The sequence below is a fragment of the Pleurodeles waltl genome, chromosome 6 (assembly GCF_031143425.1).
Source record: "Pleurodeles waltl isolate 20211129_DDA chromosome 6, aPleWal1.hap1.20221129, whole genome shotgun sequence".
NCBI classification, from domain to species: Eukaryota; Metazoa; Chordata; class Amphibia; order Caudata; family Salamandridae; genus Pleurodeles; species Pleurodeles waltl.
The window spans coordinates 1,646,276,379-1,646,304,185 of NC_090445.1; the positions used below are offsets into that span (position 1 = coordinate 1,646,276,379).

General features: G+C 41.9%; 1 protein-coding gene across 1 annotated transcript in view; it reads left to right on the top strand.

Annotated features, from left to right (window-relative positions):
- The window catches only part of DBH (dopamine beta-hydroxylase), a 434,022-nt gene that overhangs the window by 180,237 nt on the left and 225,978 nt on the right, over positions 1-27,807 (top strand). Inside the window, exons 4-5 of the mRNA XM_069242302.1 lie at positions 6,847-6,993; positions 19,384-19,641. Coding sequence (XP_069098403.1) covers positions 6,847-6,993; positions 19,384-19,641 — 405 coding nt within the window. The remainder of the gene's footprint in view (positions 1-6,846; positions 6,994-19,383; positions 19,642-27,807) is intronic.

The following is a 27,807-nucleotide window of genomic DNA, read 5'->3' on the forward strand; positions in this document are numbered from 1 at the left end:
GGGTGGGGGAACAGGGACATTTTTAGGATAGGATGAAGTAGGTTAAGGGCGGGGGTAGGGGGTCATTTCTAGGACAGGGAGGTCGTTTTTAGGACAGGGTTGGTTTTAGGGTTTAGGGCACGGGGTTGAGGTAGTTTTTAGGACAGGGCAGGAACGGTTTTAGGACAGGGCAGAGTAGGTTTTAGGGTTTAGGATGCAGTAGCTTTTAGGACACAGCAGGGTAGGGTAGATTTTAGGACAGGGTGGAGTAGTTTTTAGGACAGGGTCGGTTTTAGGGTTGAGGGTTGCTAGTTTTTGGGACAAGGTGGGGTAGGTTTTAGGACAGGGCAGGGTAGCTTTTAGGGTTTAGGGCAGAGTGTCGGTAATTTTTAGGACAGAGTGGGTCATTTTTAGGACAGGGTAGGTTTTAGGATGGGGCTGGTAGTTTCAAGGACAGGGTGAGGTAGTTTTAGGGTTTAGGGTGGGGGTAAGGGGTCAGGGTAGTTTTTAGGACAGGGTTTTGGAAGTTTTTAGGACAGGGTTTTGGAAGTTTTTAGGACAGGGTAGGTTTTATGGTTTAGGGTGGGGGTCAGAGTAGTTTTTAGGGCAGGGTAGGTTTTAGGGTTTAGGGCAGGGGGTTGGTGTAATTCTTAGGACAAGGTGGGGGAGTTTTTAGGACAAGGTAGGTTTTAGGGTTTAGGGCGCAATGTGGGTTGGGTTAGGTTTTAGAACAAGGGGGGGTAGGTTATTGGGTTCAGGGCGGTGGGTCGCGTCGTTTTTAGGACAGGGTGGGGTAAGTTTTAGGACAGGGTACATTTTAGGGTTTGGGGCTGGGGTTGGGTAGTTTATAGAACAGGGCAGGGTAGCTTTTAGGGTTTAGGGCAGAGTGTCGGTAATTTGTAGGACAGGGTGGGTAATTTTATGGACAGGATAGGTTGTAGGATGGGGCTGGTAGTTTCAAGGACAGGGTGAGGTAGTTTTAGGGTTTAGGGTGGGGGTAAGGGGTCAGGGTAGTTTTTAGGACAGGGTTTTGGAAGTTTTTAGGGCAGGGTAGGTTTTATGGTTTAGGGTGGAGGTGAGAGTATTTTTTATGGCAGGGTAGGTTTTAGGGTTTAGGGCAGGGGGTTGGTGTAATTCTTAGGACAAGGTGGGGGAGTTTTTAGGACAATTTAGGTTTTAAGGTTTAGGGCGAAGTGGGGGTTGGGTTAGTTTTTAGAACAAGGTGGGGTAGGTTATTGGGTTAAGGGCGGTGGGTCGGGTCCTTTTTAGGACAGGGTGCGGTAAGTTTTAGGACAGGGTACATTTTAGGGTTTGGGGCTGGGGTTGGGTAGTTTTTAGGCATGGTGGGGTATGTTTTAGGACAGGGCAAGGTAGGTTTTAAGATTTAGGATGGGGTCGTTTTTAGGACCGGGCAGGGTAGGATTTAAGTTTTAGGGTGGAGAGGTAGGGTAGTTTTTAGGACAGGGTAGGTTTTAGAGTTTAGGTCAGGGGGTCGGGGTCGTTTTTAGGACAGGGCGGGTATGTTTTGGGACACTGCAGAGTAGTTTTTATGGGGGTGGGGGTTGGAGTAGTTTTTAGGATGGGGGTAGGTTTTAGTTTTCAGGGTAGGTTTTAGGATTTAAGGCGGAGGGGGTTGAAGGGGGGTTGTATCATGCAACCACGCATGGCGTTACTAAATATTCCTTTAAAAAGGATGCCTTTACAATTAAATTCGTTGTAAAGGCATGCGTGGTAAAGGCATGCATGGTTAAGACGCAGTTGAGTTTCTGACTGCGTAGTTAAACCAGGCGTGGTTCTGTTATTTGTGGTTCTGTCATACAACCCCACGTTTGCGTCTTTTTACGCAAATGTGGCATTAGGGTGTCATTTTCCACAGACCATATTTACAAAGTGGTGCAGTGCAAGCATTGCGACACTTTGTAAACCCTTGCACCACATTATGCCTGCACCAGGGATAATGTATGCAAGGGGTGGGGGTTCCTACGTGGGGAGGCTCAGAAAAATGGCACTGTGAAATTTACTAGATTTCAATGCACCATTTTTAGCATTATTATTAATGAATGCTCAAACCAGGTGTTAGGATGACGTTTCCATTGAAAACAATAGGCCTCCATGTGCGTTGCTGCATTAGCGCCAAATTCCGCAAAGCGTCTCAATAGCACCATAAATTATGACTCTAAAGTGGACATGACCACCATGATGCACCATATAGTAACTATGGCGCACACGTAGTGTTGTTAAGGAGATACAGAGAGGCACTAGAAAAGTGGTACATCATGAATGATGCAGCACTTTTCCATAAATATGCCCCATGGTGTCCAGCGTTTTCAGGCAACAAAAAAATGCCAAAATAACTTGAGTGAATTATGTTTCTGCTGGAGAGAGATCTGGAGTTTAGTCTGGTGGCAGTTTTGACTCAAGTATTACAGAGGGACAATATACCTGTTGCAAAGAACGTGTGCCATGAGGATCACAGAACTGTATTCAAGTGGATAGCTCAGTAGGTAACTGCTTTTATCACAGAGATCCTTTTGGTACTTGCAGTTCATAAATTGCATCCTCATTTAGCACAGTGACCTCTGAACTGTCATCAAAGAGCTGTATGCAAAATGCACCCAATAGATCAGAAAGTTATGTTTTTTCAAAGTCTTTAATTATCCTAATGCTGCTGAAAAGGGTTCTTGTGACAGAGGGGCTATGCAAAGTTTAGAAGCTGTTGAAGAAAATCCGTGGGGAAGGAGGTCATTGGGGGGGGGGGGGGTGCACCCAAAAAGTTTATCCCACTGGATGGCCCAGCTCTAAAGCCAGCCCTGAACTCAAGTTCCTATTTTTTTTTTACAAAAGCTTAACATTCATGACATTTGCAACCTTTCAGCATTTTTCATTGCTTTTGGAAGACCTATCTGAAATTTGTAAGAAAGAAAATGTTGTCTCTTCGACAGTCCACTAAACCTGGCACACACTACCATTCCCAGCCAGAACTAAGAGCTGCACACAGCTGTGAAAGCTCCAGGCCCGCCATAGATTTGATAGGGCTTGAGTAACAAACTTCATGCATGTTCAAACCAGGAATCTCTTGCAGAGATTAGTAGGGAAGTGGTCATTTTTTCAGAGAATTGGTAAAACGTCACATAATGTGAAGACAAATCTGCAGGTAAACTTCAGGGCTGTCCCCAAAGTATTCTTTGGAAAATAACTTATCAAATGATGCATTTAACAGTTATCGTGTCAGGAAGAGTGGTCAAAATGGATCGGATCTGAAGACAACCTTACAGGCTCCTAGAGTGGTTAAACGTTGGTATTTCCCACCGAAATATTACACCTCACTGGGTCAGAAACACTTACCTAAACTGTAAAGAGGGTAAAAACAACTTTACATAACCAGGGGTATACCCACAATGAATTTTGCTAGATTACGCAGATTAAGTAATGACAGAATACTAACAGATTTGAACTGTATTTGATTCAGAGACTTTTACAGAGTTTTTTTGTTGCATAACCAGTACCCTCTCAAAATACATTACACATTTGTTTCTTGGGAATAATGCACCTTCGACAGGCTTACATTTAAGTACTGAAGAAAACAAAAAGTGGAATGCTTGAATTAATCACAGGGACTGTTGATTACTCTGGGTCACCTTCCAATCTGTCATATTGTCTCCTTCTACACCACTCCAGCCATAACCACCCTCATGTAAATTAGGTTTGGTCCTGCTTCAATAGGAAACTTTCAGTTTGATTAGCCAGGCCAGGTCCCTTCTGAATGGGAAACAAGCAACATACAACATGCTGCAGCACATTTGGGTCTCCTCAGCTAGGTGCAACTTGATTCCTACGGCGTAGTAAGTATAGGACCAATGTCACACTTAGGGAATGGCCCGAAGAAGCAAAACGGTGAAGTGTCTAATGCTAGAATAAATCTTCACAACTGGTAGTTATTCTGGGGCACATTCCATTCAGTCGTTTCTTACTGTGTCACTGCAGACAAGGACCATCCTGAACAGGTCAGGCTTGGTCCAATTCCAATAGGAGCAGTGGAGCCTGAACTGCCAGGCAGGGTACCATCTGAATAGGATATAATCAGCTTGATTCCTATTTCAAGTTGGGTCCAGGTTAATATGCCACCTTATTTTCCCACATGGCTGGGGATTTTAAAAGTAGCATTTTACAAGTTTTTGTATGTCATCCAAATGGGGCAATAACCTGGCCTAAAAGGGATACATAGTGTCCATATTTTAATGAGCAGACAGGGTCTTTTGAGGTAAGATTTAGGGCGTTAGAATGATTTTGATGCAAAAGATGTGAATTCGGTTTGATTGTGCACAGCGGTTAATTTGAAGTTATTTTTTCCTCCACAGTGCTGAAGATTTAGGATTATAATATTGAGCCAACTCATCATTTTACATTAAAACCAATTAAACGAATTCTAGTGCATGTACATAGTACACTTTGAATAGCAGAATACTTTTTTGGGCGAATGCCACCTTTCACATTTTTTAGCTGCAAATCAAAGATTGCAACAAGGAGGTCAACTAGATCAATTACCCTAATTACGATTCCTTCCTTATGAAATAGTAACTGTGTGAGTGGTGGGATGAGGTACTATGAGGACCAGTAAATGGAGGATGACGGATAGGGTAGCGTGTAGAAACGTTGTTGATGGTGCATGATGGATAGTGAGAGGGCACATGGCACAAAGTATGATGGAGTAATGTAAGATGGAATGTGAATGGGGTATCAAACAAGGATTTTCCCTCAAGAATAGAAGGGAAGGCTTCACAATGGTGTCGGTGGAAGTGAAGTGGGATGTAAATAGTGAGCATCAAGGCAGGCTGTTAGTGTGAGGAACAAATGTAAGGATGTTAATGGGCAGGACATACAGCTCATGTCCTAGCTTTTGAGTTATCCCAACAACAAGAACATGAAGTAATAGACAACATTTCGCCTATGATGTGTTGGAAAGTGGGGACATTACAGTAAGTGAGCAGGAGAGTCTTGAGACATGTAGGGGCAGATTTACTATTCTTTCACGCAGTGCAGGACAGCAAGCAAAGCTGCTGTGCTGCGTTGCATGAACGGGAGAGAGCAGATAGTCTGCACATTTACAAATTGAGAATTTCAGCTTTCTCCTTGTCTATCGGACACTGTACTGCCCAGCACCAATGCAGACATCCTTACACTGTAGTTAGGGGAGGGCATAACTGGCATAATTTTCTCTACTGTAGTTATTCATAATTACAGCAACTTGTAATTATGCGTAATTGTGTGAGATGCGTAATCCGACATTCAGCTCTATCTGCATAGTGCAAAATGCACCCTTGCGTCCAGAATGGGCCCAAGCAAGGATTTTGTGCTAAGAAATAGCACAATTCTACAGCAGCTGCTCAGTCTCTCTTAGTTTGTTGTTCCAGTGCTCCTGCACTAAGATTTGTGCTGCAAATTACTTAAATACTCAGGCTGGCTTGACTACATACTTTTGTAATTTTGTATCACAAGAGTAATGCGTAATTACTGAACTTACTCTAATTACTCTGGGATAATTCAAATTTCTTCCAAGCCTAACCATAGTGCAAGGGTGCCTGTGTTTCAGGCATGATTGTTTTTCTGCAGAAAAGGACACCTTCCTACACAAAAACAATAGAGGCATTTTCCTCCTTCTATGTGTGCTTTAGAATGTAGCACAGGTGGAAAGAGGAAATAATGAGATGCAATTAAGATATTTCTCCTCATTATGCTGCCCTTGGGAAGGCATAGCATTTCGACTCATTCTGGGAATGCACCAAAATCCATGGATAGATGCATGGGAACACCCAGTGCTTAATTTGTAAATAAAAACGTGCTGGTGCCCAAAGCCCTCCTCTTAAACACGTGTCTGCTGCATTTAAATGTGCGAGCACAGAATACTGAGGCAGCCTACTCCTGAAGCCATCTCAAGCCTTTTCAATCAATTTAAAGCTAATTCCTGCCCCTTCAGCTCACCCTTGCAGCTTTCTGCTTTCTACCTTTGTGACACTTTTTCGTTTTTCTCTTCCTCCGTCTTTCCCATATGTGTTTTTTGCTTGCAGCAAATGCTTGAGGCAGAAGACTAAGTGCTAGCCCTCAAAAATAAGTGCTGGTGTTAAGCACCAGAAACAACAAGTACAAAGTAAGCAAAGGGAACACTCATTCTCCACCGATGGAACACCTTCTAAGCTCAACTGTTACATAACACAGAGCAAACAGCTGTGTTGTGTTACATTTCTTCACCAAGCCATGCAAGGCCCTGCACATCAGACCTTGTGTGGCTTTGTAAATACCAAATAAACTTCTGAGTTGGCCCTCATCACCTAGTGTGAGACAAAGGTGACAAATATCTTAGTAAATCTAGGCTAAGAGATATTTTAGCAAGATGGCAGGAGAGGATTGGTCTTATTTTTGGTGTGGAAGTGGAACAGGGATATACTGTTAGGGATTGTGGTGCATTGTGGTGAACTGGAAGAGACATTAGACATTGAGGTGGGATGTGGAAAAGAGTGTTAATTGTATGTCAACAAAGGGAGTCAGCCAGACAATGGAATGTGCTGTGGCATGAGGAAAACATACTGATATCCTTATGGTGAGAGAGTGGAGAGGGACACAAGATGTGGCTAGTGTGTGGGAAAAGAATATCCTACCAACAGGAGAGAAGGGAGAGACATTGATTAAGAGTTATGTGGTACTAGAAATAGAAAGTCAGAAACAACATAGTTTCAATAGAGGCATGCATCTACAGGTAACCCTCTACTTCTTCAGGGAGGTCATTAAGAGTGTTAATAATGCAGAAGTTACATTTAATTAGCTCCACAAGAATAACATTAATGCTTCTCCTCCATATTCCTGTTGACTTAGGATGCTTGGAGTGATCAAAAAGGACAGCTGCACTTGGATTCCCAGCAGGACTACCAGCTTCTGGAAGCCCATAAGAAGGAAGATGGACTATATTTGATCTTCAAGCGAGCGTTTAGCACATGTGACCCCCAAGACTACCTTATTGAGGTACTCTCTCTTTATGTAACATCACTTCTGAAGGAAACAAGAGGCCGCTGGTTCTAGACAAAATGATTGCAGTTATTGTTGCTTGCCTGTGAATAGCCAATGAGCAAAGCTCTTGATATTTTTTAATTAGCTGGAATTTGGATCCTAAGTGGATTTTATTCCAAATGTGTCCACAATTAGTACTTAATTTTAACTCTCTCCAGGAGGGCAGTAGTGTTTCTATTGTAATAAAGTGATCACATACCGATATGCTTGGCAAGTTCTCACATTGCGACTGCAACTGTGTGCAGAATTCACTTACAAAAGCAAAAACATGTTTACATGTGTGGAAACCCATTTGAACAGTTTTTAAAAAAAAAATTATAACTACTTGGCAGGACAATCTTACAAAGATCTCTATGATTATTTTAGGTTGTAGGAAATACTTGGGCTGGGGTGAAATTTTAACTAAGGATAAAAAAAAAAAATGCACAAAGTTTGCACTACCCATAATTTCAGTAATTCCTTAAAATGTTTATTACATGACTTCACATAATCTGCAACAACTGGAGAGTGACTAAAGCAGAAAGTGCCTTGTGGGAATGATTAATATGGAGAAGAGGGAAATTAACCAGTCTCTTGCTGGTATTATGTGTGACTGTTGGAAATGAGGTTTACCCTCAGATACAAAAGACATGTAAGATACTGGAAAACACATTTTGTGCTATATGTGTGATTTGATACAATGTCCCTTAATTGCCTAAAAGTTTTTTGGGGAAAATGTGCAATTTTACTCCAGAAGGGTACGTTTAGGTGAACCTTCGATGTCTTACAGCAATGATTTTACCGCTTCAGTGAAAGGAAAATATTTGTATGGTAATCATTGTATCATCGATTTGCAATCGATATCCGTGCATTATGATGTTTTGTTCATCCTACACTGTGTTTAGCTAGTCTACCACTCGTATGTGACCATTCTACACTCACTGGTTTTGTCCTCTGCAAATAATACATTTCAAACAACAAGTAAGTAAATAGTGCTGTATCACTTGACAGAAGTAGGTGAACAAATTGAGGTAGACAAGAATATTATCAAGTTCTAGCTGGGATCCTGTAAATAGCTGTACTTTTGTTTTTTTGTTTAACAGAAATATTATTATAATTTCATAAAACAGTACAGATAATTAATCACAACCATAGAAATTGGTACAAATTAAGATTTCAATATTCAAGTGTTTATTTGAGAATAAATAGCATATTTATTGAGTCATAGAAAAAAGAAGAAAAAGAAGCAAGCAAAAGGAAGAGAAATACAAAGAGAAGGGTGTATAGAAAATAAGAGGAGAGAATAGAAAGGAAATAAATTATGAGTGCAGGGATAGAAAGTTATTGTAAGGTAGCCAGTCTAAATCAGACTTAAGATTTAGACTTTAGAATTTGGCTGACAGGTTACTCCGTCACAAATGTGACGTATATCCTGTCTGTCATATTGCAATCTCCATAGGCTATCATAGAAAAAAAGATTCTTTTATTCAGCATAAACACCATAAAAGCGCAAGACAATAAATACAAATTATATAGTACCACAAAAGGTTATTCTAATATACAATTCTAACCTCGTCAGTGATCTTAATTCATAACAATTCACATTTAAAATAACCCTTTAAAAAGGCTCATTTACCTATCATTCGCCTCTTTGCCATAAGATTTATAGACTTTATTATAGATTTGCCTAGAGCAAACCCGGCCTAACCCACAAATTACTAATAAATATCTTAAGATTTAAATATAACCGGTTGGTCTAAATAAAATGACACATGCTTTTACATTAAAATAATCTAGCAACAATTAACTAAATAAATGGAGATAGAAGCTTAAACTCCTGCATCTAAGTCTGCGATTTCATCATAGTTTACAATACGCTTATAATCAAATATTAGATAGAAATTTACCCTTATAACAGACCTTTACATTGTTATAGCCTGCCTACTACACTTTTACACTTTATGACTGCCAAGAGGGTCCTTACAAGACATCTCGTATTTCAACTAAGAATCGGGCTAATATGCAAGCCACTTTCAGAAATCTCATGTCTACCAGAAGGTTCAGGGCATGCTCCTGCTTAACGACGTTATATTCTTTAAAAATTGGTTTTAAAATGTTCTTCTGCTCTTCTAAAAACCATAAGCAATCCAATAAAATATGTTGTACATTACATTTTCGTTTGAAACCACACAGACCTCAACCCTCCCTAATTGCGGCTTTTATATATCCATAAAACAAGGGTTTAAGCCCAACTCTGAATTTTAATAACACATCCCTTAACTTAGTATTTGGTAGAGCCTCTATATAGGGGAAGTTTTCTTCATTTCTCCACTCGCGTACCAAAAAATGGGTGGAGATTTTCCCTTCCAAATAAACTAGATCTGCTTCTCTAGTGCTTTTCTTTGCTATGGCACTCAACTCCTGCTTCGGTAATAGTTCGCTACACCATTGATTCCCAGCCACACCTAGGAGGGCACAAATATTCTTTAGCCGTTCTCTCACTTCAGAAGCCCATTTCAATTCACTTGTCATAGCTTCCTTTTTACATAATTGTGCTATTTTGGTAGTCCGCTCATCAGACAGACTCACCCAAAATTTCAATGAGGCTTGAATTCCCTGATAACTCCACGCCATCATTTGGAATTCTGCCTTTATCGCCTGAATCGTACTTGACGGGGGAAGCCTAATAAAACGTTTCACACATTTGCTTTCTTCTGCATCCCAATTCAACTTCCCAACAAGGGTTAGAACTTCCACCCCATATTGGAATTGAGGACGCACCATATCGTTAAATGCAGAAAGTACAGAATTAAGAGCCGGTCCTCCATACTTCCACTTAAAGTGCTGTAATCCCCAAACTGATGTCAATGCAGTGGTTTTTGGTGATTCTATCTGCTCTTTACATTTGTATTTGGAATCAAACCACATAACTAAGTACTTGTATTTTCCAACCAATTCTACTTTATTGCTTCCCAGATACCAGGAGAATGCCCTTTTCCTTTTTCCTAGTACCATTATTTTTGTCTTATCCAGATTTACTATAAGCTTTTTATTTTGATAATAATTTTAAAAATCTGTTTAATTTTCATTGTAGTCCCAGCTCCGTCATGTCTACTATCACCAAATCATTTGCATACAATAAACAGATGATATGGGTGCCATCCATTTTTAGGGAGAGCCCCCTAGCCTTCTTAATGCATTTGGCAGGTCAAACAAAAATGTAGCAAACAACAGTGGGGCCAAGACACAGCCTTGTTGCAGTCCATTCTTTATAGGAAACGTCTTTGATAATGATCCATCGATATCTAGGATCACTTGGGCCCAGTTTTGTGAATGCAATTCTTGAAGAAGAAATAATAGGCCAGAATCGACCTCGAGCTTCTTCAACATTACCCATAAGAGACTCAGGTCCACCAAATCAAAAGCAGCTTGAAAATAGACAAAACAACAAAATAGGTGCCCTCATACCTCTATCGACATTTTTTGCCAATGCCTAAAGACTAAAACAATGGTCTATTGTTAGGTGGCTTTCTTTAAACCCACCTTGTTCTACTGGAATTACATTTTTCAAATCTGCCCAGTCTTTCAAGTAGCCTAATAGTAGCTTCGCAAATAATTTTTCACCCACATCCAGCAAGCTGATTAGGCGATAATTCTTTGGTTGTGTGGGGTCCTCTTTCTTGTATATTGGCATAATTATTGCACCCTTCCAATGCCCGGCGAAGCGTCCGGTATCTAGGATTTTGTGAATAGTAACATAAAAAAGTCTAGCCCACCAATCTATGTTATTTTTTATTGTAATCGCTGGAAGGTTATCCGGGCTGGCTGCTTTAGTTACTTTGAGAGCCACTATTATTTCCTTTATCTTTTGCCGGGAGACAGATGACCTTAGGGACCCACCTACCTCAACTTAATTTCCTTGGTACACAGATGGTTATTCCAATCATCTTCTCCCACTAAGCACCACAAATTCCCATTGGCTTTTCTCTCCCTCACCTACTGCCAAAACCCCTTAATATTATGGGTTCCTATCACCTTCAACATAACTACCCAATTAGTATTTATATACTCCCATTTCCACACCCTCACAATGTTTTTTTAAATATCTTTGCTATGTTGTTTCTTAAATTCCCTTTCTAACTTCCGCACCTTCCTCTTCTGGATACTACACTCTTGATTATACCAGGGATTTTTATGATTCCTTATGGCTTGTCACTGGTCTTTATTCTCCTGTGTTATTCTTAATTTTACATTCAGGCAATCTGTGACTAACTCGATTTCTCTTTCATATTCCATAAATATATAATTAGCGTCTTCCATCACCCTAAGATCCCAATTTACCGTCATCTTGTTTAGTACTTTTGGACTATTGTTAGACTTTTCATCCTTGGTGTGGTCTCTCTTAACCTTTTGCCTCTGTTTCCCAGGTTGTTGTGTGTTGCTGTTTTTGTTACTCCTGGCACTTTACCACTGCTAGAGTGCTAAAGTGCAAATGCTCCTATACAAAAGTTTTATGTAATTGGTTGATCTATGATTGGTATATTTGATTTACTAGTAAGTCCCTTGTAAAGTGCACTAGAGGTGCCCAGGGCCTGTAAACCGAATGCTACTAGTGGGCATGCAGCACTGGTTGTACCACCCACCTAAGTAGCTCTGTAAACATGGCTCAGACCTGCCCCTGCAGTGTCTGTGTCTGCAGTTTCAAACTGTAAATTCGACTTGGCAAGTGTACACACTGGCCAGGCCTAAACCTTCCCTTTTAGTACATTTAAGGCACCCCTAAGGTATGTCCCAGATAGCCCCAAGGGCAAGGTGCAGTGTATGGTTAAGGTAGAACATATAGTAATGAGTTTTATATATCCTAACAGTGAAATACTGCTAAATTTGTTTTTCGATGTTGCACGGCCTGTCCCTCTCTTAGGTTATAATGGGGGCTACCTTTAAATATGATTAAAGTGTAGATTCCCTTTGGGAGCGGATAGACATGTGGAGTTTGGAGTCTCTGAGCTCACAATTTAAAAATACATCTTTTAGTAAGCTTGATTTTAAGATTGTGGGTTTGAAAATGCCACTTTTAGAAAGTGGACATTTTCTTGCTTAAACCATTTAAGTGACTCTGCCTGTTTGTGGATTCCCTGTCTGGGTCAGTTTGACAGTTGGGCTGGTTGCACCTCTCACTAGACAGTGACACAAAGGGAGCTGGGGTGTAGTCTGCATTTCCTGATGAGCCATCTGTGCTAGGAGGGAGGGGAGGAGTGGTCACTTACACCTGACAGGGCTGTGCTTGCCCTCACACAGTGCAGTCTCCAACCCCCTGGTGTGCATCTGGGGCCTGGCCTGGGCAAGGCAGGATTTCACAATCAAGAGAGACTTTCCTTTGAAGTAGGCCTACGGCAAATGGCAAAATGGGTATAAGAAGGGCGCCCAAAACCACAGACTTTAGAATGCTTCTGGAAACCAAGAGGAACCTCTGCCTGGGGAAGAGCTGAGGAAGAAGAGCTGCCCTGCTTGTGACTGTGCTTTGTTGAGCCCTCCTGCAGTTGCTGCTTCTGCCTGTGCTAGAGGACAAAGACTGGACTTTGTGTTGCCTTCCTTCTTGTGAAGAACTCTTTAAGGGCTTGATTTAGAGCTTGCCTCCTGTTGTTTGAAGTCTCAGGGACAGCAAAGTCTTCTCTCTGCCAGAACCTGGAGTCTCTGGAGAGACTCCTACTCTGCCACGTGGTGCCCATCCAGTTCCTGGGACCCTGAAAGGAGAAGCTGGCAGCCCAAGAGTGAGAAATCCACACACCGCCGTGCGGGGAAAAGATCAACGTGACTCTGATCTGTGGCTGAAAAAACGATACGCTGCCGGTTTCGCAGGTGAAAATCGCCACTCGCCTGCCACGCGACTGGAAGATCGACGCCTGGAGCTGGGGAAACGACGTGCAGCATCACTGACAGAGGCTGGTGAGATCACAACCCGCGCTGAGTGGTTTTCGGACCATTGTGTGGCTGAATTTCTGATGCAAACACCGCTGGGCATGTAAAAACAACGCAAGGCCTGCCCGGACCCAATAGTGCTGACCGGATCGATGCATCGCTCTCCTGCGGAGAGAAGAAACGACGCCCGCCAACCTGACTAATGGAGAAACAACTCAAGGTCTTGCTCGTGAGTGAAATCGATGCATCGCAAGCCCTTTTTGATGCACACTCGTCTGTGCATGGTTATTTTTGGCGCACCCAAGGTACATTTTCACGCTAACAGCGTTAGCATTGTGTATAAAATTACATGAAGACTCTTTTTACATTTTTAGTGATAACTTGACTTGTGTATTGTGGATTTTTGTTGCTTTGGTCTTGTTTTGTTTAGATAAATATTTTCTATTTTTCTAAACCTGTGTTGTGTCATTTTGCAGTATTTTTATTGAATCACTGTGTGTGTTGGGACAAATACTTTACTCCTAGCACCCTGAAGTTAAACCTACTGCTCGTGCCAAGCTACCAAGGAGGTAAGCAGGGGTTAGCTGAGGGTGATTCTCTTTTACCCTGACCAGAGTGAGGGTCCTTGCTTGGACAGGGGTAACCTGACTGCGAACCAAAGACCCCATTTCTAAAAACTGTCTTCTGTAATATGGGTAGTTATCTGGCGTGGGTAATCCACCTGCAGCGGCACTACCCTGTCTCGTAAAACTTTATTCTCTGCCTTAAGCTTTAACTGTAGGGGCCAGTGATCACTACCCTCTATCCGTATGACTTTGAGTCCTGCTACCTTCCCAAAGCGCCAGGTGTTTACAAAGGCATAATCAATAGGGCAGCCTTGATTACCTACTCAAAAGGTCTGCTTTGCTGGACGGTCTGTATCCATAGGACAATTGATACAGAACTATCCTAAGCAACCTAAGATTCTTACCAAGGCCCTGTCCTGAGACATACTTTCTGATTTGGGAAAAATAGCTTCCGGTATTAGGCTATTATGGGATTGTAATATGTCTGAAGGGATATCCATCACATTTGTGACAGAGTAACCCTGCCAAACTCTAAATCAGGTCCCTAATCTTTTAGGATACGGTGAGACATAATGCAGTATGGATTCTATGGTCTTTACAAATAAAATTCCACCAAGTAGTTACAGATAATTTAGTTAAACCTTTCCAAAAGGAAAGTATTATTTTGAAGGTAAGAGCAATAAAAAGATCCAATAATAAAGGTCTGTAGGTCAAACAGTCAATGCATAAATAGTCAAAAATGATTTGGTAAAGTGAGAGGAATATTACAGCGTAAAATATGTAAGCAGTTAGTCTAAACTGAAATCCCAAAACTATGACCATCAGAACAATTATATCACGTGTATTAATGGCCCAGTATGTTTGGAACAAGACTAACATAATGGAGAGCATGATGTATTGAATTTAACTTTGTGTTCTTGGGTAAGAACAGCTGTATTATAGATAAAGAAAAGTGATTGTGTAATGTGCGCTACTTAAGAGGTTGTGAATAATTTAAGGGAAACTTTATCCCAAAGTAGGGAACACAAGGTATAAACAGGATAAAATTTACCAAAAATAACTTAAATTATGAAAAGTGTGAGGATTGTAAAATAGGGTTTTTAGAAAGAAAGGTACAATTAACATAAAGAATGCTTGAGTACGAGCAAAATCATTCAATCAGAAATGTTAAAAAATAATCCATGAAAGAATAGTTTGAAGAGTGTAATCATAAATCAGGACATAAAACTTTTTACAAATAAAAGAGGAATGATATAATTTGAAAATCAGGTAACCTTCTACTTTTGTTCATGTCCATTAACAGATACACTGACATGGGAATTAGAATGAACAGTTTCACTTAAGAAATAAATTTATGACCAAAGGCGAACCATTGAAGGGTTGAAAATGTGTATTGATTAATTTGATCGAAAGCTTTTTCAGAATCCAGAGAAAATGCTGTTAGTGAAGACACAATTCTTTCACCTTTACTAATAATTTAAAAACATTTTGGCATTGCTGTCAGCAACTCTACTCTTAATAAACCCACACTGGTCTGACTTAAAAGTAGAGGGACAACAGAATCTGAATGTGTACCTAGGATCTTGGCAAATATGTTGCAAATATAATTTACAAGTGAACTCGGTCTGTCATTTTTACACAATTCAGGATCTTTATCATTTTTAGGAATATTGGTATTTAAAACTTCTGAAAAGGAGCTACTAGGCTACCTAGATATAAAGGAATTAAAAAGTTCCAGCATCTTGGGTGCAAAGATAGAAGAAAATGAGCAAAAGAGATCAATAGAGATCCCATCTTAGCCAGCAGCATTCAAACACTTTAAAACTGTCATGGCAGCTAAAATTTCATTTGAGTTCAATATCTTAGTCCAGATCAGTAAACTGATCGATGGATGCTTGAGCGCAAGGTATACCATGAAATAAGTTTTGAATATTAAGTGGATATGGGGAGGAGTCTTTAGTGTACAGTGTTTCATAGAATGTTTGGAAGGATTTAGAAAATATCAGCATTGGACCTTGAAAGCATACTGTCCAAGTCATTAAGAATTGATCCTATTAGCTTTGTGTTCAGTTTTAACTTTTAAATAATTTGCTATCATTTTGCTGGCTTTGTTTTGACTACCATGAACTTTAGACTTGATTTTAAGTAAAACATTACAGGTGTCAACAGTAGCAAGCTTGTTCAACTCAGATTTGGCTTTAATCAAATCATGTAGCATAGATGAGGATTTTGAGGTGAAGTGACTGGGTTCAAGTGATTTCATTTTGTGTAGCAAAAGGTTGTATTGACTTTTCAAATGGTGTTTCTTCTGTGCCGAATAAGCAATGACAAATGCTCTAAAAGAAGCCTTGATACCTCTATTGTTAACAACTGGGATGCATTCAACAGGATAGTTAAAATGGAAAAATCATTTTATATAAACAGTAGCTTCAGATATAAAGGTAGGATCTGACAAAAGAGAATTATTAAATCTCCATTTACTTTTGAGTGATTTAGGAGTAGAGATAGCCAAAGCGGCCAATGATAGGGCATGATCAGAAATAAAAATGAAACTAATCTCAGCATGGTGCACAGTGGGTAGTAACAATTTTGTAACTAGAATATAGTCAATTCTAGACTTAGTATTACGTGTATTAGAAAAGAAAGAGAATTCCCGCTTATCAGGATTACAAGTGCAACAACCATCACAAAATGGTCTAAAGGAGACTGCAGATTGAAAAGCCTTATACGTTTTGTCAAGTTTGAACTTATAATGGATTGTCTTTCCATGAAAGGGTCTAACAGCTGGTAAATCACCAGCCAGAATGCCATTAGGATTAGAAATATTGGCAAGTTTTACTTTAATAGTGTTCCTAAAGGCGGGGACAGGCTTAACAGTTTCATAAGCATCAAACAAAGTGGAATGTTGGTCATCAAGAAGAATCTTAACAATAACCCATCTGCCAGCATTGTCACATTCTGTAGAAACAACATGTGATTTCAATAGTTTATGACATAGAACAGCAACCCCATCTTTGTGATCAACCCATTGTCTCTTCAGTTCAAATAATGCAGAAGAATTAAAATAAATCCCTTGTAGAAAGGCAATTTTAGATTCTCATTTGGAAAGATGACCTTTTGTCTTTTAACTAGGTGTCCAAGACCACGAACATTCCACAAGAGAAAATTATACATGCTGGAACACAAGGGAAAAGTACAGGAACAGGAAGGATAAACTTCAAGAAAGAGGAAACAAATCTAAAAGGAAATAAAGGAGTATACAATAGGAGTAAAATAACAGGCAAATATAAAAAAAGCACCTATAAAAAGGTGAGAAAAGATGACAAATAAACACGAGATAAGAGGATACTTAAAAAAGAGACAAGAAAGGAACAATAGATCAAGGATAAAAATCTAGATCTAAAATTACAGATAATAAGGAAGCAAATGATATGTGTCAACACCATGGCAAGAAGGACAACAAAGCAAAGAAGAAACTATGTACACATAAAAGCTAGATAGAGGGGAGGTACAATGAAGAACATGGATAAAGCATTCCATATCGTATGTTTAAGAGTCTCATCTGAGGTCTCAAGTAATGGAATTCTTTACGCCTGGCATTTGCAGCAGAAGGAATATCTTTAAAGATGAATATGTGATGACCAAACCATGTAAGTGTTTTTTTTTTTTTTTTTTTTTTTTTTTATTGCTTTAGACACTTTCAAAGTACGAAGAAGAAAGGTGAAGTCCAAAAAAAACATGATAATACCTTGAGGATTTGGTGATTGAGGATGAAGTCTACCCAGACGATGAGTATGTGGTAGTTTAAGGGGAGAGAAATCAGATAAACTGAGTAGTAACATCAGTAGAAATACAAGCAGATTGTGTCCCTCAACAGCCTCCAGTAGACTGTATAAGTGAAGATTATTGTGATGACTTCTGTTTTCCAATTCCTCAGTATATAATTTAAGTTTGGAAATCTCCTGTTTGAGGAGAGGTATCATCACTGAAATGCCCGGCAAAGAACTGATACAGTATATTTAAACCGTATACCCTTCCATAACAATCCATCAATCCTCAATCTGTTGCAACTTTTCATTGGTAGCCCTCATAATAAATTGCAGGCCTCTTATGGCATCCAAAATAGTGTCCAAAATAGGATTGGTGGAAGATGCAATAGTTGAGGATGGATAATTTTTGGCCTTTTTTAATTTAGAACCAGAATAAGTCACTTTAGGTCCCCCTAACAGATCACTCACCATTTTAATGCAGATTACACTGTTTTTTAAAAGCTGCTGCAAGGGGTTGGTTCTGCCCATGCAAGAGAGAAAAGGAAGTTGAACACTCATTGAAATATAGCACAAATAGTAATAAAAAGAACATGTTGCACTGTGAAAAAATAGAAAAAACACATTTCAATCATCAGAGGTTGCATTTTAAAATGGCGGTCACGGAGCAAAGTAAATGTTGCAACTTCAGAAATGAGCTGCACAAAGTATCTTGAGAAAGGATCCAGTGTTAATAAGAAAATCCTATTTGGAGTAGCAGAGCATGCATTCTGGTGATGATGTGCAGCATAAATGGTGGTCTTCAATTAGCACGGTGATAGTGGAGAAGAAAATGATAAAGTATACATACTTAGAGAAAAGAAACATGTTGTGAGGAGCAGTTATTAAAGGGATGCAGGAGACTCCATCACACACCACCAAACAAAAAAGCAGCCAAGCATTGTGTTTTACAAAATGTCAGCCATCCATGAGGAAGCTGGCTCAGGGGAGATGATCAAGGTCATCAGGAAGCCATCCAGGAGAGACCATTTGTGTGGAAAACAGTCCCACACCTAAGGCAGGAATCAGGAAGCTGGAAATAGCCTCAGGGTGCTCCATTGTGCAGCACAGCTTCACATATCTGCCACCATCTTGCATGGCGCAGGATCCACGCCCCCCTCTGTACACTTGTTATAGTCAAAGAATAATTGCAGTTGCGTTCGGATCATAGCGGCTAAAAAGATCACAGGAAATAACTCATTGAAGCTGCTTGCATATCCAATCTAGATCACACCAGACTCCCACTTATTGGAACAAACTCAAAGACATTTTTCTATTTTACTAATTATTGGCAATGAAAATTTGGTGACTTCACACCCTTGCTCCTTGACCCATTGGCACCTTGAGATACAAAACACATTTCCTTACTTCCTCCAACATCTAAGATCTTTGAGGAACATCATTATTGTTCACTTGACATTTGTTGTTGAGCAAAACAATCTCCTGGGCCCGGAACAAGCAAGTTTTTGGTCCCATCAGGCAAGGGATTGGTTTTGCCAATGTGCTTGGCCACTTTCGAGGGTGAAAGATGACCTTTGTGTCTCTGTTTTGATATGTTTTATCTGTTAGCTGTATTTGACACCATTAATCGCACAGTCCTCCAAGAGGGCCTACAGAGGGTGAGAGTTGGTGAAAGGCACTAGGTGCATTGTCTCCCTACTTTTTCATGTTGCCCGAATTAATTGCCATGCATTCCTATGGGGCATTGCAGTCCACAATCTTCTTACATACTTAACATACTTATTTTCAGGTAATATTTGCATTATGGTTTAGGTTTTGTAGGTGGGCTAGTTTGTCTATCTATCTATCTATCTATCTATCTATCTATCTATCTATCTATCTATCTATCTATCTATCTATCTATCTACCCACCCCCATAGATATCCAACAATGTCTGCCTTTCTCTAACCACCAACTAGTATCACTTAGCTCTTATTGACAGCTTTCTTAGCCAGATATTTGCTTTTGCTAGGTCATTGCAATGCAATTGTTTGTATTTTAATGTAGATAATGTTTCATTAACCCAACCACTATGTCTAATACAATTTGTTTGCATACTTTCTTCCTGCTGGTAGGATGGAACAGTGCACCTTATTTATGGATTGCTGGATAAACCATCAGACTCTCTCAAAGGGATCAATGTCTCCACAATCCACCGAGGGCTCCAGAGGGTGCAGTTGCTAAAGACTGATGTCATTACCCCAGACCTTCCTGGTGATATTAAAACAATGGATATAACTGCACCCCAGGTTATGATCCCTAACCAAGAAACCACCTATTGGTGCTACATTGTGAAGCTTCCTGACAACTTTGAGAAACACCATATTGTCATGGTAGGAGTAATTACTTTCATGAAAGATTGTGCATAACTTAATGAGCTTTATTTCAGATATCTATTGAGGTCCAGCAATCTGTCAAGAATTGTTAGTCATGTAACAAATCCATGGTCTATTGAGTGGGTTATGTTGCAAACGTTATAAACAGGCGAGGAAAATGTTCTAAAAATAAATATTGTTAGTTCTAGGTACATCTTTAAAGAGGCCTTGTGTGTTTATGCATAATGATGTATCACACACAAATGTGATCTGATGAGGAAATTTTGAATTCTGAAGCTCTGACCTCAATCCCCCAATGTACAGATGATATTGTGTGTGACTCTGATTTCATACCCTTATTTCTTTACACAGCTTTGCAATGCTTTGCTTTCCAAATCTTGCTTCATCCATTAGGTTAACCTTCATTGTGTATGAGGATGATATGTAGATGCTGGAAACAAGCCTAATGCTAGCTAGGTTAAGAAGGGATTTTCTGCAGAAATCTGAGAGTGAAAGAGGTTCTCAAAGACCTGAACTAGGAATTGTCTAAAGGGTTTCTTTCTGCAACAGCTTAGCATATATAATGTAAGAAAATTGGTCACCTAGTCACATTGACACTTGATAATGGTGCTGTAGTTGAGAAGGCAGACTACTATCAATCTAACATACCATAAAAAGATGAGACTTTTACTAAGAAAACATTTTGTAGCCAAATTCAGACCACGGATTCATGTGGCCTAAAACACCTTTAGCTCAGTGACCAGCCTACATTTGTCTGTTAGAACCTTCAGAGACACCACGTTGAAGTGGCTACTTAGAGGCATGAGAACAAACAATAATCCGAAATGTCCCTACCCTGAGCTCTCCTGGAGTGGCCTCTAGTGTTTTTAAGTTCTAAAACAATCCATGATCTTTCTCTGATCACACTACCAAGTGCTCACCTACACAGTCAGAAGACGGGACCTAAAATATCAACAACCAGCAATCCCAGGTAATTAAATGTACACCCCACAGGATACACCATTACAGTATTAAATAAATATGTTTCATATAGTAGACATTCAGTTGGTAATGAGTGCAAGGATAGCAAGGGATATTGCATTGTTCAATATTCAGATATTGTACATAAAATCAAGCACTAGAGAAAACTTAGTCCATCTGCGCTCCACTGCACAGTAATAAAAAGTTATTTTGTGGCTTTTACAAAAGGTCCTTGGTTTACTCTTTCCATTTGTTATTGCTTCAAATGCAGCATTCACACAAACATGTATTGCTGCCAACACGTGTTTCATTCCTGTAAAATATTTCCTGGAACTTCATCAGGGCTATCGTAACATGTCCTGAACCAACCTTTCACATTACGACAGATATGCTGCAGTCTGCCCTGAATGTTTTTAAAAATCAGGCCATCGTTGCGGGTATAACAACTATGCATCCAGGTGTGACCGAATATTAGTAAATCCAGCAGCCCAAAGTGGGCACTGAGGATGTACCGGGTAGCACAAAAATGTAAGCAATAAAGAAAATTAGGGATATCTCTTGCCAGAAGGGTCAGAGTGGTACTCTTGGTGGCGTGCACCATCCACCAAGAATAATTCGCTTGAGGTTTCCAGACTCAAAGGGTTTGTTCTTTTTTTCTGGAGCTTTTTTTAGACTGATATTTGTCCATTCAGGGAAAGCATCAGGGTCCTGCCCTCAAGCTTCCCAGCCCATGATAACCTCCTGGCCTGAGGCATCTCAATAGCAGCACCCCTTTGACCATCAATGCAGGCTACACTGCTTGCTTACACTCCACAGATGCACGGCCTCCTGGGCATTTGCAGGGCTCCTGAATTTGATGCAGGAATCCTTCCAGAAGCACTGATGTAACACATCTGTATACCCATCAAGACAGCCCCCAACACTGCTCCTATTTAGAAAGAGAGGTGAAGATGCATGTCTTTAAAGAACACTACCTTACAATGCAGTAACAGTACACTTCCACTACCAGAATCCAAGTACCTCTCCTATCATTTGATGACTTTATTCTTGACTTTGACCCTGTGGAGTGCTCTCCTGCCTTTTGGCTAGGTTTGGGCCTTTTAAATTCCACATAAATACATACACACAGCTCTAGTAAGAACTTGTACAGAGAAGTCTAATTAAACTCGCTTCTTCAGGATTTCCAGTAAGTCCACCTCTGATAGACTGTCCCAAGGAGCAGCCCACAGACTGCCCACATCCAACATTGTGGGGATTTGAAGATGGTGAAATCAAGCAGTGGCGTCCAAGAGCTCTGCCTGCAACTTAGTCCCATCTAACACTGCAAAATGCAATCCTTCCATCCAAGAGTTCAAAGGAACCCCAGTGTGGCTCGTGCTAAGCATCTGCCTCTCCTCCATTGCTCCTGTGAGAAGGGCACACCCAAGCTTGTTAGTTAATAATGTTATACAGACTTCTCCCCCTTCATTCACATGGATAACGCTAATCACACCAAATTCGACAATTTATTTATTTGGCCATGCAGGTAGTTTAAAACCCGAATGTCATTATGGCTGGCACTTGGAAACATTACAAATAGATAAAGAAGCACAAATATGGGCAAATAAATATATTATTTGAGCACAGACCTTTTTCATCATCGACAAATCTGGGGTAGTCATTGCTCTATGTTCAGGCAATCCAAAATTAATATTTTGTGCATCTTTTCCGAAAGTGAAAATACTGTGAGGCACCAGAGAGCCCCCCAATATCGTCAAAGGCTGCTCATTAAAGTTGTTATCCTTGCATCATTGTCGTACGTGAGTTAACGTACGAGGCCGCAGGGACAGAACTGGTCTGTCTTCTATGTTTAGGCGCCTCATGACGCCACGACCAATCCGTAGTGAGGACGGTCGTGACGTCAGGGGGTGGCGCGGCGGAAAGGCAGAGGCGCGAACAAAGCGCGGTGTTGCGGCCGGCCGGCTCCTCGTGGGCCTTATTTCTTGTGGCAAGAATAAAAGATATTAACATGAAATCCGGCTCCCTTGCATCCTTCATACTTGCCACTACAAATGGCGACGAGGGTCACAGCTTCTAACAAGGCACACGAGTGTAGCCCACCTTACCTGGTGTTTCGGGAGGCCAGTGGAAAGCGCTGATATCTCTTCACGTGAGACTACATGCAACCCCTAAGGCGCTGATGCTGCGATCTCCACACAATTGATTTTGACGACTCCTACCGTTCTGCGCAGCCCAGTAGCCTCCCATAGTGGATGCTGCACCTGTATCACGTGGTCCTTCCAAGTGTGGCGCCCGCTTTCCGGCCATGTCGCAGACAGGTCATATCTGCGTACCTCCTCTCTTCCTGGACTCTCCTGGTAAGCCATGCATGAAGTGGAAAGGATGGCTGCGCGCATTTGAGAACTATATTATCTCAATTGATGGTCAGGGGTATAGCCCCGAACGGAAAAAGTCTTTGTTATTCGGACTGTTGGGGAAGGCTGGACAAGAGGTTTTCGATAGCCTGCCGGTTTATGTGAATCCCCATGGAGCCACAGCTCCGCTGAATGAGTACCAGGAGGCTGTACAGCGGCTTGAGTTGCAGTATGCGGAGGAGTGCAACATCATGGTGGGGCGCCATAAATTCGCACTGCGGAAACAAGAGGAAGGAGAGACTATCGAAGAGTATATTGCATGTCTACGTGTTCTAGCTCAAGATTGTGAATTTGCAGCGATGACTGATACGTACATTAGAGATCAGGTGGTGTTCTACTGCCATTCAAAGAAAGTGCAGGAACGGAGTAATAGAGGAAGCAGGTGCATCAGAATGGGTGTCCGCAATCGTGGTGTCCAAGAAGAAGAGGACAGGGGACATTCGGTTGTGTGTAGACCTGCGATCACTGAACAGAAATATCCTGGTGAACTGCCATCCTCTGCCCAACATTCAGGAGATATTGTCGGCCACAGCAGGATCGAAGTTTTTCACCCTGATAGACCTGAAGTCTGCATACCACCAGGTATGTCTCACGGAGGAATCCAAGGAACTTACCACCTTTATTACCCCGTTTGGAGCATACAGGTACATCCGTCTTCCATTCAGCCTTGCATCGGCCTCGGGCGTCTTTCAAAAGCTAATGGACCTCCTCTTCTTTGATATGAAGGGGGTTGAAGCATTTCAGGACGACATTCTGATACACACGGAAGACGAGAAGGGGCACTTGGAACTGCTGCGCAGAGTGTTGGAGGTGCTACAAAAAAGGGGGATGACAGTCTCCAAAGACAAGTGCAAATTCATGGAAGGCAAGATAGAATATTTAGGGCATGTGCTTACCCCAAATGGCATTGCGCCGAAAGATGATTTAGTGAGGGCCATACGAGATGCCCCTTGCCCAGGAGACAAAGACGCCTTGCGATCGTTCCTGGGACTCAGCGAATACTATTCCAAGTTCATGCAAGGATACGCAACCACTGTGGAGCCTCTAAGGAAACTGCTACGGAAGAACGAAAAATATACGTGGACACAGGAACAAAGCACTGCCTTCGAATCCGTCAAACAGGCAATCGCCGCGGCCCCAGTATTACGACCGTACAACAAGGACCTCCGGAATGTAATCACGGTTGACGCTAGTGCCAAGGGAATCGGTGCAGTGTTTTGCCAATTCCAAGGGAAGAAGGAGAACACTGTTGCATTTATATCGCGGTCATTGAGCGAAGCAGAGAAGCACTACAGCACCATCGAGCGGGAGACGCTCGCGTGCGTCTGGCCCGTGGAGAAACTGAGAAATTATTTGTGGGGCAGGGAGTTCGAATTAGTCACCGACCACAAACCCTTGATATACATGATGAACGGTGAAGGACGTGGCAATGGCAAAGCCAGCTCGAGGCTCCTACGTCTACTGTCTAAGTTGCAAGAATATCACTTCACCGTCAGACACATCAAAGGGGGTCTCAACTGCAGGGCGGATTGCCTATCTCGCATACCGATCCCGGATGAGGAGAATGATTCCCTGGACGACACGGAGTGCGTTGTGGCAATGGTTGACGCAACAGCCATGTGCGAGGGATCCATATCAGAGGAAGAATGGTTGACGGCTCAGGAGAAGGACGTGACTATGCGGAGGGTGATGGACCACATGAAGGCTCATTGGCCCCCTATCCGGAACTTGCACGGGGCACTCAGAAGTTTCCAACAGATTAGTTCCGAACTCACCATCGAAGGCGGCTTTGTGAAGAGACACGAGCTGTTTGTACCTCCGGAAAGTTTAAGAGACAAGCTAATCAGGATTGCCCATAAGGGCCACCCGGGCAATACCCCTACAAAGAATCTCCTCAAGCAGTACTACTGGTGGCCAGGGATGTGCAGCGACGTCAGCAGATTCATTGATCGGTGTGGACCGTGCTTAAGGGCCGATAAGCACTGGAAGACGACAAAAGGAGAGTTGCAGCTGGTGGACATTTCTGCTGGCCCGTGGAACAAGATTGCCATTGATTTTGCGGGCCCATTTACAATGCTACCTGACGAGTGTAGACATCTCATCGTCCTTACGGATTACTTCTCCAAATGGATTCACTACAAGTTCGTCAGGGAAGTTACCACTGAACAAGTGATCAAGGCATTGACGAAAATGTTCGCGATTGAGGGACAGCCGAAGATCATGGTGTCGGACAACGGCACCCAGCTAGTGTCCAGGCAGATGACGGATTTTCTGTCCAGGTTGGGGATTAAGCAGGAGAAGACCCCGCTGTACAGCCCAAAGAGCAGTGGGCAGGTTGAGCGTATGAATAGATTCCTCAAAGAGGGCGTGCAACAGGCGATCGCTTCCAACATGAATGTGAAAGCGTTTCTGGCGGACAAGGTGCACACTTTCCACAACACGCCCAGTGATGTTACTGGACACACTCCGTTTTATTTGATGAGAGGGAGAAGATGCATGAGTGAGCTTACCCCCAAATTCAATAAGTGGTATGACATGAACCGGGAAATTGAGGCAGAATCTGATGAGAGGTTGAGAGTCAAAGCAAGAATAGTGGCCAAACAGGAAAACAATAAGCGGTACGCTGACATGGCGAATAGAGCCAAAACTAAAAATATAGCGCAAGGGGATTGGGTATTGGTGAAGAAACCCAACAGGGTGATGAAGGGGGAGTCTGTGTTTCAAACCCCGGTGCGTGTGCAAGGAGTGACAAGAGGGGCAGTCTGTCTGGAAGGAGCGAGGTGGCGGAGCAAGGACGACATAGTTAGGCTCAAGGCTGGTCAAGAGAAAATCATCATGAAAGATGTCCGTGTGGATGGGGCCGAATGCACGGATGATGTTGACGAGTGGCAAACTCACGAAGCCAGGGATGTAGTCATTGATGAGGAGGAATGTGCGAATACGCCTTCCAGGCGAGGAATAAGTGGACAGGGGAGTGCAGAGCGATGCGAGAAGGCATGGCGTGGCTTGACGGATGCCTAAGGACAGAATGGTTGCAGGCCCGAATCTGTGGAGAGCGACAGTCACAATGTAATGGTGTCAAGCCGAGAGGGTGCGTGCGCCGTCAAGGCGAATTCACTTCAGTATGTTACTCCGAGCAGGCCAATTAGGCGTATCCGAGCCCCCAAGAGGTTCGAAGATTTTGTTATGAGGTGAAGTTCCTTAAGTTTTCTTGTTCTGTTGAAAAGGGAGATGTCGTACGTGAGTTAACGTACGAGGCCGCAGGGACAGAACTGGTCTGTCTTCTATGTTTAGGCGCCTCATGACGCCACGACCAATCCGTAGCGAGGACGGTCGTGACGTCAGGGGGCGGCGCGGCAGAAAGGCAGAGGCGCGAACAAAGCGCGGTGTTGCGGCCGGCCGGCTCCTCGTGGGCCTTATTTCTTGTGGCAAGAATAAAAGATATTAACATGAAATCCGGCTCCCTTGCATCCTTCATACTTGCCACTACAATCATCTATAAGCAATTTATTCCGGGTCCGATATATGAGATTATACAGTATATAGTTAAACACCAGATTTTTTCGCTCAGCCTGCACTTGTGCACACAATTGTGTGCACATTTGCATTTAACCAGCGCAGACCATCTTACCCCAGATGCATAGCAGCAGAACCTATTTTGAAATGCAGGCACTGATAGATATCACTCTAATCAATTTTAGGAAAAGCTTACAGTGGGCGAGGCTTCATTTGGGTGTCTCACACACAGCACAATCCAAAATAGAACAGGCCCAATATCAATAAATCTTGTGGCATTAAGCAGGCCAGAGCCTACTTCAGGCATGTTGAAACCTAAAAGTGAGAGATGGCTTGAAAATACCTAGAGAGCCAGCATCATCAGCTTATTCTGAAGGTGAAGGAGGTCCTTCTATGAAAATAAACCCTCACTAAACTTGTAAAATTGTTCTGGGCACAGAATATACGGAAGCATCCACCATCGGATATAGCACAGAGAATGGTATTGCCATTGTCAGTGGCAAGGAAGGAATAATTCAATCTCCTCGATTGAAACTATTGAATTTTTAAATTATATTGGAAGTTCTGCGTGCGTTCACCTTATTGAACATTACAATCTTAGAATGTTCATAAATTTCCTTCACGCTATTATGAACACCAAGCTCCAAGATAGAGATCCAGGGGATAGTGATGCATTTGTAATCGGTAGCCTGATCACTGCTCCAGATTTGTAATCAGGTGGATAGTGTGCCCAACCATTATCATACATGTACTTAGGGGGCGCTGACATAACATCCTTTATCGATAACATTCTATTTTTCCACTGGTAACACAATTTACTACTGTGAAGTGGTGGTGATTGTACTCCTGAACGTAGGTGCTTACACTCTCTCAGCAACAACCACAGGTTCCTCTCCATCACCGCCAACACTAGGGCCACAGTGAAGTAGGTTTTCCTGAAACTTTCATTTGCTTTGTTTCCCTCAGCACTCCAGCTCAAGGGAACTGTCACGGTCGCCATCATTCCAAGGGAGTTTGCTGAAATTTAGGGACTTGACTTATTTTTCTAGTGGGCGATGTAGACAACGTTTACCAAACAATCTCCTACCCTGCTACATCGTTAGCCGTGTCTTCATGTTGCTGTTATGTTTGCTAAAACTCCTCCTGTGTCACATATAAAGATTGTGTTTCTGATAGATCAATGAAGTTGCCATGGGCTACAGGAGCACTGCCCGCTTCTCAGAAACAATAGTTGTACCAGACATGTCACATGGTGCACTTCACCCAAAGAATG